Genomic DNA, 10,680 nt, shown 5'->3' on the forward strand with positions numbered 1-10,680 from the left:
TTTCTACTCAGTAGCTTCCAGTATTACCAATATGTATGTATTACATAAACATTTAAATGTAAGTCTTCCATGAATTGTTAAATAATAATAAACTAATCTAAGCACTATAGTATACCAAACCAATTCTGTAGATCTTTTAAAATACCGAATTGGTATTCGGATTGACAACGGTCACTCTCATTCCTTGTTTACAAAATAGCCGTATATTTCCAGAGGAATAACAATAGTTTTACTAAAAATTTTGAAATTCACTAAACGTGGAGGCTTAAGACTATGCAACGCGGTAAAATTTCCTTCGGGAAAATCCAACTGAATGTAAACAAGGCGCCCGCAGAGCCTAAATCCAATGAAACCGAGAGGGAAGATGCAAAGGTGTCCACTGAAGCCGGCGGAGATGGCGGAGGATTCAAGAAAATGGACAAGCAGCAGATGATTCGGCAGATCGAGGATGTGGCCGAGGATCTGGAGAGTCAGCACCTCAAGGAAGTGATGGGCATCAGCGGGTTCGGTCGCAAGGCAGCCAAGGTGTTCGACATCAACGAGCAGATCGAAAAGGCGAGAGTAACCCGCCCGGGAATGGACAAGAAAAAGGAGGAGCCCAAACCGGAAGATGATGTTAAGGAAGGCGAGGAAGAGGAGGAAGTCATAGGTCCCTTACCACCAGCTGTGACCACAGACAAGGAGAAAACCACAAAGGAAGCGTCCAAAGACGAAGACTCTGATGACGATGATGATTCTTCCGATGAAGATTCAGATGACGAACAAAGCCTTGCAAAACGCATACCTTACACCCACGAGGTGCAGATGCAGCACGGTTCCCGAGCTGTCCTTGCCCTGGCTGGCGATCCCTCGGGTGCCCGCTTGGTCTCCGGTTCCATAGACTACGACATGTGCTTCTGGGACTTTGCCGGCATGGACTCGGGCATGCGAAGCTTCCGGCAGCTACAGCCGTGCGAAAACCATCCCATACGCTCTCTCCAATACTCCGTGACCGGCGACATGATTCTGGTCATCTCAGGAAACGCCCAGGCCAAGGTCCTGGACCGCGATGGATTCGAGAAACTGGAGTGCTGCAAGGGCGATCAGTATATCTCGGACATGTCCCGCACCAAGGGTCACGTGGCACAGTTGACCTCCGGCTGCTGGCATCCATTTAACAGGGAGCAGTTCCTGACCGCAGCTCTGGACGGGACTCTGCGCATCTGGCAGGGATTGAAGTCCAAGGAGCAGGTGCAGGTGATCAAGACAAGGGCACAGGGAGGCCTCCGCACCAACGCAGCATCGTGTAACTTCAACAGGGACGCCACACTCATAGCAGCGGGATGTGTGGATGGTTCTATTCAGACCTGGGACACGCGCAAGATGTTTGTGAACACCACGCACTGCGTCAGGGATGCGCATCAGAAGGGCTCAGAGATCACCTCCATTATGTTCTCGTACATGGGTCAGCAGTTGGCCACTCGCAGCAACGACGAGACCATGAAGCTTTGGGATCTGCGGCAGTTCAAACAGCCGCTACATACCTGGACGAATCTGTTCTCCCGCTACGATACAACAGATTGCTGCTTCAGTCCGGACGACCGGCTGCTGGTCACCGGAGAATCGCTGCCCAAGGGCCAGGCCGAAGCGAATCTATATTTCTACAGTACTAAGAGTTACGAGGAAGTGCAGCGGATTCCCGTGTCCAACGCGCACGTGGTGAAAACCCTTTGGCACCCAAAACTCAACCAACTGTTCGTGAGCTGTGGAAACGGAACCATTAAGTGCTATTACGATGAGCAGCGCAGCATCCGGGGCGCCAAGTTGTGCGTTGTAAAGACGCATCGCAAGAGACAGCCCATGGAGATGGTGGGAGTCTCTCAGATCATTACGCCGCACGCCCTACCCTTGTTCAGGCAGGAGAAGTCCCGCACCTCGCGCAAGCGAATGGAGAAGGCCCGCATGGATCCCGTCAAGTCCCAGCGACCGGACCTGCCCATCACCAGCGGTCAGGGTGGCCGCGTGGCCAGCTCCGGCGGCACTCTCTCCTCCTATGTCATCCGTAATCTTGGCCTGAGCAAGCGGGTGGACGACGACCAGGATCCCAGGGAAGCCATCTTGAAGTACGCCAAGGACGCAGCCGAGAATCCCTACTGGATAGCTCCGGCCTACAAGCAGACGCAGCCAAAGGCCATCTTCTCCGAGAAACTGCCCGCCGACGAGCCGGCCACCAAGAAGCCCAAGACAGAGGCGGACAAATAGGTAGTCAATCTATTTATAAGAGCTTAGAAATGTAAATAAACTCGTTACGACGTAAGATCTTTAGCTTAGCTTAAATTACAACAAGTGAGTAGGTCTCACACCTCCTGCAGTCGGTAGCAATCGGAGGCCACCTTCCACTTGTCGTTCTCGGCGGTCACGATGAATGTCTGCTGGAAGTTGCGTATCGGCTGATGGGCGAACTTGACGGTGCCGCCGGCCATGATCAGGTAGGTCAGCTGGTTGGCCACAGCCGGATCGAGAATGGGCTGGGCGTCCAGGGTGTTCAACTGGTGGTTGGAGGTGGGCAGCTCCAGGAAGTAGCTCTCGATCATCTGGCGACCGGTGGCGCCATTTCCATTCCAGCTGAGGGTGGCGTTGTCCAAATAGAGACGTCCTATTTGCTGGAAGCGGATTTCATTTGAGTTTCGTTTTTCCATGAAATGCAGACTTTCCAGGCGGAATCTCTACTTACATGGCGTCGGTTGTCCACAGAGGCGTAGTACAGACGCGTAAAGGTGTCCGCAGTACGTGCGCAGCTCTCGACCTTGGCTTTAATATCCTTTAAAAAAATGATTGCTCTTTTATATTGCTAAAATAACAAAATATTTCCAACTCACGCTGTTCATGTTTCCCGCAGTTCTTCAATTAGAGTGACCGTTCTTGATTGAGCAAAAAAAATACTCTCGTAGAAAAATATTAGTATTATCATTTGAAAGGCATATCCGTTTCATCCGTTAATAATGAGTACCCCCAATAATTATTTGAAAATCTAAAGAGCTTAAAGTCTAACACAGACTTAAAAACAAGTTTATAATTAAATTCGACTTATCCCAGAGAAATAAAAACGGCTCTAAGTTTTAAAGTTGTTTATTTCTAATCATAATTTTAATTAACAATTAGATACAATTTAAAGCATAGCGATCACAATTTGAATTGGTAACTTAACATTTGAAGATTCCCTGTCGAAGTTTCCCAATCGGGAGTCACTGGAAAATCGAGCGAGTCTAGGGCGACTACGAGGCACTGTGGCTAGAACTATGAGTATGGCTAAAACTAGCTAAGCTAAGACCTGTTTTAAGACTAAAGCCCCCCGACTTAGGCCTCCAACCCCCGGGTGTCCTTCAGTGGCTCCAGGGGCTGTAAGTTGACCGTCTTGTAGCCTCGATCCCGCCGGAACCAGAGCCAGTTGTCCCCGTTGAAGTAGTCCTCGATATGCTCCAGGCTGCGACCCTTCGTCTCCGGCTGGAACAGGCACATGAAGGCAGTGAGCAGGAAACTGGACACACCGAAGACCAGAAACACTCCACGCATCTTGAGCATGGCCTGCAGGGCGGGAAACTTCTTCGCAAAGATGAACAATGCCACATTCATGGAGGCAAACACTCCGCCGGCTGTCCTTCCGCGTATCCTGGCCGGGAACAGCTCGCCGATCATGATACCGGGCATCACCATCAGGGCTGTGTTGAAGATGATGTAGCCCAGCAGACATCCTGCACCCACGAAAACGTCGTACGACATTTTGGGCTGATCGAATCTGGCATACTGATAGCCACTCAGCACCAGGCAGAACAGGCCGGAACCGATTCCCGACACCATCATGATCCTGCGGCGCCGAACGAAGATCAGGATCACGCAGAACACCATGCAGCAGATCACCCGGACAACCGCCGTAGCAATCGCCGCCTGCTTGGCGTCGAACTCCGCTCCGAACTCGGAGATCATGTCCACGGCGTAGAAGATCACGATGAAGGTGCCGGAGAACATCTGCAGCAGGGAGAATGCGATCACGATGACCAGTGGCTTGATGGCCACTCGCTGGCAGCACAGCTGGAAGATGTTCTCGTTCGTCCTGGTGGTCACTCGTTCCTTGGCCAACCGCTGCTTCATGTCATTCAGCTCCTTCTGGGCACTGATCTCGCTGCCTCGCAGGAACGAGAGCGCTTGCAGGGCACGCTTCTCATGGCCATTGCGGAGGAGCCAGGCCGGAGTCTCCGGTATAAACGAGATGGACAGCATGGCCAGCAGGGGCAGGACGTTGGCGCACCACGCCACACTCCGCCAGTACATCATGGAGCCCAGGGAGTAGACCAGCAGGATGCCGCACGAGTAGGCCACATATGGAGCTCCGATCAACAGACTTCTCAGGTTGGGCTCCGCCGTTTCAGCAATGTACACCTTTAAGAAGGTAAAGGGAAATAATGAAATGAAAGACAGCATAGTAGTATCTATCTATCCTAAGCCAGCTAATCCATCTACAAAACCTCCCACACATCAATAATACAAATAAACACTATTACTTTCTGATACACCTCCACCTTGAACCCAGCTAGAACTTTCGCCAGCAAAACAATTTGATCTATTTGAGGGTCACAAAAGCATCAACATCTTAATCTGTGGGAACTCTTGGACGGTAATCATAAAATCGTAAATCACGTCAGGCGGCGAACCATTAATGAAAACTAAGCGAAAGCCGGGGGAACACGCGCCCATTCATCCATCCAAAACACCCGCCCACCCCGACGCCTGTCCGTAATCCGCATCCACGTTATTATAGACTAAGGTCAAGAATCCGGAACTACTACGCATATACTGTGTGCTCTAATGCAAATGATGCGCTGGCCATTTAAAGTCCGGCAGCGATGACGCCGCCGCTGATGATAACTATCGTTATCACTTTGGCCGCTGGATAAGTCACGGACATATCCATAAGAGGCTCGTAAATAAACAGCGCCGGCTGAGACACAATGGAAGCGACTGGAGGAGCCGGGACAATGGAATACCCAGCGTCAAGTGGCCAATTGACGATCTGTCCACCTGCCACGACTGCTCTTTTGTGTTCCCAGTGGGGGAGCGCCATTTGGGGGAGTTCAAGGCTCCGCCGATTACGGTTAATGGGTCACTCGGACAATCCGGTTCCGCATAATCTGCGTAATGCGGGTATTCTTGGTATTCTGGGTATTCCGGGTGTGAACGAACCCCTGGCCAGTGGCATTGAGTTACTCACCTGTCCGGGTCCACCCAGAATTCCGGTGGCGAATCCGCACAGGAAGCGGGCGAAGATCACCACCTTGATGCTCTTGGCGATCGCCAGAGTGCTCCAGCCCAGGAGGAGGGGAATCACTGAGAGGATCAGGGTCCTGCGGCGACCGATGTAATCCGCCAGAGGTCCCGACAGCAGGGATCCAAATGGGGTGGCCAAGCTATGGACACTGGCTGTGGGAATAAACAGCAATTAATGTAAGTTTTTAATCAAGATCCAGATTGATCATCTAGTTAAACGCACCTATCCAGGAGCCCGTTTCCAAATCAATGGGTATCTCGGTGGAGTTGTTGTCCGTCAGCTGGGGCAGCAGGATGGCCGAGAAGCCAATGGGCATGCCACATCCAGCGGAAAGTAAGAGTACCGCACAGGTAGCTACAATCTAGAAGGGAACACAGTATAGGGTTCTAATGTAATTTGTATGTTTAAATAAATCGAAGTAAGCAACTATGTAATAGATTCCCGTTGCCATGCGCCATCTGGTTTTAATCGAATCTAACGATCAGTTCATCAATGTGGCCGCAACCCAGCAGCAATTGCCATCAATTGAAGTTGCAATTGCATCACGGACAACATTATTTTGATTTGCGCTGATGGTGACAAACGATCTGGGATCGCTAACCATTGATCATTGATAGAGTCTATGCCCTATCAATTTGTGACGCCAGCAAACCGAGCACGGACACCCTGAATCTGAATGACACTCGGTGCCATTTCGTGCTGTACAATTCCAGGGGCTCCGTCACATGTCCGCCACATGTAGCCCCCAACAGAAGCGTTTTCTAATCGTGTCGTGAAGAAAGTTCAATTGCGTATCTTATCATTTTGTCCTTCACGGAATATTTAGTATCTGTCACGCACGAGGAGGCGAAATCCCAGAGATGTCCAATGTTCGACGAGTGGCTGACAAGATTATAGTCCCCAATTTCATTTGGATTTTTATGGGTTGGGCCTTAAAATGTTCTATTTAGTCTGCTAACTTAAGAAAGCAACGTTCTCAGATACTTTTCATATGCCAGCTACCTTAGTTTGTGAATGTGTACCCTGTAAACCTACCTGGTGCATCATCCCCCGCCGGTTGGCCACATCGTCGTCCTGCTCGTCGATGGTGGAAAGTTTCCTGGAGCTATAGTTGGCCTTCTTGCACTGAAACTCAGATCCCGGGACCACTTGATAGGACTTTGAGTGTGGCACAAACTTGAGATATTCGTCATCTCTAGTTGAGGAAGATGAAGGGAGAAATTCAAATATAAGTTGCTTTATACAGGTGTATTTCAATTCATACAATGACACAGATAAATTCTCTTTATTAATTGTATTAAAAACTAAAAGCTGAAAGAAACTGGCCAGCCTGAAAAAGCTGTGAGTTCAGTTATAGGGTAGCATAGACAATGGACTGGCTTATTATCAAGGTGCTCCAACACTTTGCCAGCCTAATGGGCTTAATGACTCGCAATTATTGGCAATTTCATGGATCGGCACAGCGGGCAACCCTTTCACACGCCACTCAAATCAATCCACTTGCATTCCCCATTCCCCAATCCCCATCCCCATTCCCCTTTCTTGCTTCTACCACATTTAGTTGCACTTTAATCCGGGCAGCTCGCACTTGACTCACGGCAAAGTAAAGCGCGAGAAGCCTCCCGTGATAAGAAGAGCAGGTATACGTCACTTTTAGCAGCAGAAACCAGCTGAGTTTGTTTTGGCTGAGCGATAAGAAATATGGGAAACGCACAAAAACACTGCGATTTTTGAGCGTTTCGATCTCTCGCTCTTTTGCCAAAAGCTTTTTTGTTTTGCTTGTGTTTCAACTGCTTAAATAATGTTAATGTATTTTTTATCGCTCGCCAAGGTCAATTTGGAGTCACGTTTAATGAACCGAATCAAACTTTCTTCCTCTTTGGCCAATATAAATATTTGTGGCACAGTTTGCCAAATTGATGGACAATTTTGATATACAATATAAATTATACAATACAATATTATGATATTCATAGGCCCAAAAAAATCTGAATACTTCCCCTTTGCGCTGCCATTGATCTGCAAAATGCAAACCTTGGACGCCTAAAACTCACCCGTAGCATTGGTAGCTCCATAAGTCTGTCAATCGTGAGGGGAATGTGGAAAACAAAGTAAGGCGATCTTTGGCAAAACAAAACATTTCAAAGTGTTGGACTTGGGCCGTATAACACGGCAGTATCGCCGGCAGAATCGTCTGCTTCAAGCGATTGATTAAGGAAGTGCCGCAGATAATGTCAGCGGTTCAATGTACCAAAACAAACGAAAATAAAGTGCACCTGATTCGAGAAAATAGGCCCACAATGATCCTTAAATTGCCAGGCAAACTTTCCAATCACTTTCAATCGGCGTGACTGAAGTCCACTGCTGTTTGCCCATCAATATGTGTTCCGATGTGTGAATTGAAAGAGTCGCCTGCACGATTCTGCGGATACAGATTCTATAAACCGAAACGCTCGCCCACTGTTGACACCACAAATTAGATAATTTATACCACATGGACACACACTCCAGTAAAACAATCATTGGGGCGAGTAAACCAATCGAATGGGCAGCCCGCAAATGATTTGGCTTAATTGGGGCAATTTTTGTGGAGCGCCGAAGAAGGGGTAAGGCCAGTCAGCTGGTGGCGCCATGCCACTCAATCGAGGATTCATTTCACCACTGGTTGGCATGGTGGTTCCGGTATACGCGGCGTATGCGTAATAGCCGAACTAAACTGAATTTAATTGGCACACCAGATGCCAAAGTTCAAGATAAGATATGGGTAGAATCTCGGTTAGCAGTAATTCAAGCCGTAAGCAGCGGGCTTATCACAAATTAATGGGGGGTTAACCAATCCAATTAGGGAGGTTCCAGAAGTGAAATTCCATCATTACGCCGATGAGTAATTTCGAATCAATCAATATTTACATTTAATGTGCAAGGACTTAAAGAGCCTGCTGGGCTCAATTCAATTTTCATTAATTTCAATAAGGCAACGAAATTGAGCCATTGATTGATGTGCTAATCGGTGTTGAAATATTTCAACTCATCGTGAGACTTGATAAGCTGTAAATAAAGTCTGTGCACATTTCAAAACAATGCAAATAGCTCTATAAATTTTGTCTGAGACCGAAAAATGTACTTTTGTTTTCAATGAACACGTGTTTTGTCTGGTAAATACCAGCGTATCTTATCAACCTTTCCTCAATTCGAAACTAATATTATTTACTATCTTCGCTGAAGTAAGTGAAATCTTTCCTCTGAGACCATTTCGTTGATCACCAAGCACTTTGGCCAAAAAACCCATAGACGAATCTGGCTGGCAGTTAGTAATGTAGTGATAAGATTCTTTTTTATATTTTTATTGGAAACTCGATTAGCTGGCATCGAAGGGGCCCAACATGTAGCCACAATCTCGCATCTGGAGTACCTTTCAGAACCTTTCCGATGACCACGGACCCTAGCAACACGAATGCACCCACCTGAGACAGCTGACACAACCGAAAGAAACCGAAAACTTGTTTGCGGTGGCTGGGGTTTAAAGTCGAAGGGGGTATTTTTAGCTGACCAGACACAGACAGTAGGTCCGCAGAAAGCAGCGATGACTGGACGACACCGAGTGTTTAGCACAAATACACGAACTGGCATTGTTTTGATATGTTTCATTACCTTTCGACACTCATTTTGCCCGGCTATAATGTAGGCAAATTAGTCCAAGCAGTTTTGCAATTAATCTATGGAAATCCTCCGCTTTCCGTTGCCCTTTATGTAACGAAGTAGTCGCGAATTAAATCGCCTGCCTCAGATAATTTCGCTAAGCAAAGCACTCGATCGCGTGGTGATATATCAACAATCTCCGGGAAAACACTGGCATACACTGCGAGAAAAGCGGGTCACGCGGAGCAGCGACAATTTCATTTCATGCCAAAAAGCAAACGCACACTGGCTGGCAAAGCGGCTTCGCTGCGGCTTTTTATTTATGAGCAGCGATCGACGCTGACGCTGCGATCGCAACACGCACACACGCAAAGCCAAAGCAAATTTGCACTCGCTCTGTCTCTCTCTTTTTGCACGCCGCCGTACGCTGCCTTCTCGCTCGCACGCGCCTGCTCGCAAAGCATGCTTGCGAAAAGATTCTTGCTTTGCTTGACCATCAGCACAGCTGACCGCCAGAACAGTTACTTTGCTTCCTTTCTTGGGGGTGTGCGGTTGGGGGTTTGGGGGCTTAGCTTTTGGGGAGCTTTGGCGACTAGCCGAGACTAGAACCCAATTGGGGATCTGTAGAATAAATACATTTATATTTATAGCATGCCCTGTTGTATCTGAAAGAGGTATCTGTAAATTGAATGTAACAAATCTGTGCACACTCTTAGCACCTCGATCCTTTTTCACGCATTCTGCACCTTTAGCAACATGTTTGTTTTGCAAAATAGCAACTCATTATGTGCTGTTTATTTTGTTTGGCTTACTTGTATGATAAAGTAAACAAAAACCACCCCATTTTCGCCCACCCCCTGTTTAAAACCCTTCGTTCTGAAACAAAAAGAGCAGCAAAAGAGAGCTGCGAATACGAAAACTGTCGTGAAAATGACCCGAGGGCCGCAGGAAAGCTGAATTGAGAAAGCTTTTCATTCATAACCTGGCCCAACAACAAGAATGGTGGGGATGCATCAACAACTGTGGCACAAATGCTGCTCAGAAACTGGCGGAAATTCGGGTAAATGCGAATTGCGCATTGGGAATTCGGATAGACGTGCGGGGAAACTACGGATTCTAATATAAGCACCTAAAAAAAAGGACACAGTGCGAAAACTACCCGCTCGGAAACTATCTGACTGTTTGAAACTTTGTTATTCCCCATTTTTATACGAGAGCTTTTGTAAGCGGCTTACGTTGTTCGGCGCTATCTCACAAAACAACCCCACACCGCCCTTCGCCCACCGCCTTACTTTCACTTCCATTTGCACTCCCACTTCCGCTTCCGTTCGCTAAGCTCGAACACTTGCGTAAATAAATGTATCACCCTGGGCGCTCTCTCTGTTTTCACGATTTCTCTCGCTTTCCCAATGCTTCAGTGTTTCAGTGTCTAGGTCGGGGCAGCTTTTCCTCCTGAAGGTCGCCTGGCCAACTGTTCGATGTGTGTCTCTATTGGATTTATCCCCCTTTTGGTGGGCCAAACTATCGACCGCTGGCGCGGGATGCTCGTAAAGTGGAAGTCCCTTTTGCCGCCGAACCAGCATTTTTAAGTTAAGTTTTAAGTTATGATTTTGTGAACCCTTCAACGGCATTTGAGTTCGCACTTTAATTGGCCAATCGCCCATTGTTCATCGACTGAACACTGTACAGCACACCCACATACAGCCAGATGTAAATGCACATGCATAAGTGAGTTATTG

At 47.8% G+C, this 10,680-nt stretch overlaps 3 protein-coding genes across 3 annotated transcripts; 1 reads left to right on the forward strand and 2 right to left on the reverse strand.

Annotated features, from left to right (window-relative positions):
* The first annotated feature begins 171 nt into the window (after positions 1 to 171).
* On the forward strand, positions 172 to 2,293 carry LOC6531895 (gastrulation defective protein 1 homolog). The gene has a single exon (XM_002092646.4). The coding sequence runs from the start codon at positions 274 to 276 to the stop codon at positions 2,239 to 2,241; it is 1,968 nt and encodes a 655-aa protein (XP_002092682.1). The 5' UTR covers positions 172 to 273; the 3' UTR covers positions 2,242 to 2,293.
* On the reverse strand, positions 2,239 to 2,963 carry LOC6531896 (NTF2-related export protein). The gene is made up of 3 exons (XM_002092647.3): positions 2,859 to 2,963; positions 2,714 to 2,800; positions 2,239 to 2,642 (listed from the first exon to the last, which is right to left on the reverse strand). The coding sequence occupies exons 1-3, from the start codon at positions 2,865 to 2,867 to the stop codon at positions 2,337 to 2,339; spliced, it is 402 nt and encodes a 133-aa protein (XP_002092683.1). The 5' UTR covers positions 2,868 to 2,963; the 3' UTR covers positions 2,239 to 2,336.
* A 129-nt stretch (positions 2,964 to 3,092) lies between these two features.
* Positions 3,093 to 9,237, reverse strand: LOC6531897 (facilitated trehalose transporter Tret1-2 homolog). The gene is made up of 5 exons (XM_002092648.3): positions 8,954 to 9,237; positions 6,338 to 6,497; positions 5,525 to 5,663; positions 5,246 to 5,454; positions 3,093 to 4,416 (listed from the first exon to the last, which is right to left on the reverse strand). Exons 1-5 carry the CDS (start codon positions 8,965 to 8,967, stop codon positions 3,337 to 3,339), a joined length of 1,602 nt encoding a protein of 533 aa, XP_002092684.1. The 5' UTR covers positions 8,968 to 9,237; the 3' UTR covers positions 3,093 to 3,336.
* Between the last annotated feature and the right edge of the window lie 1,443 nt (positions 9,238 to 10,680).

Source organism: Drosophila yakuba, chromosome 2R, assembly GCF_016746365.2.
Source record: "Drosophila yakuba strain Tai18E2 chromosome 2R, Prin_Dyak_Tai18E2_2.1, whole genome shotgun sequence".
NCBI lineage: Eukaryota > Metazoa > Arthropoda > Insecta > Diptera > Drosophilidae > Drosophila > Drosophila yakuba.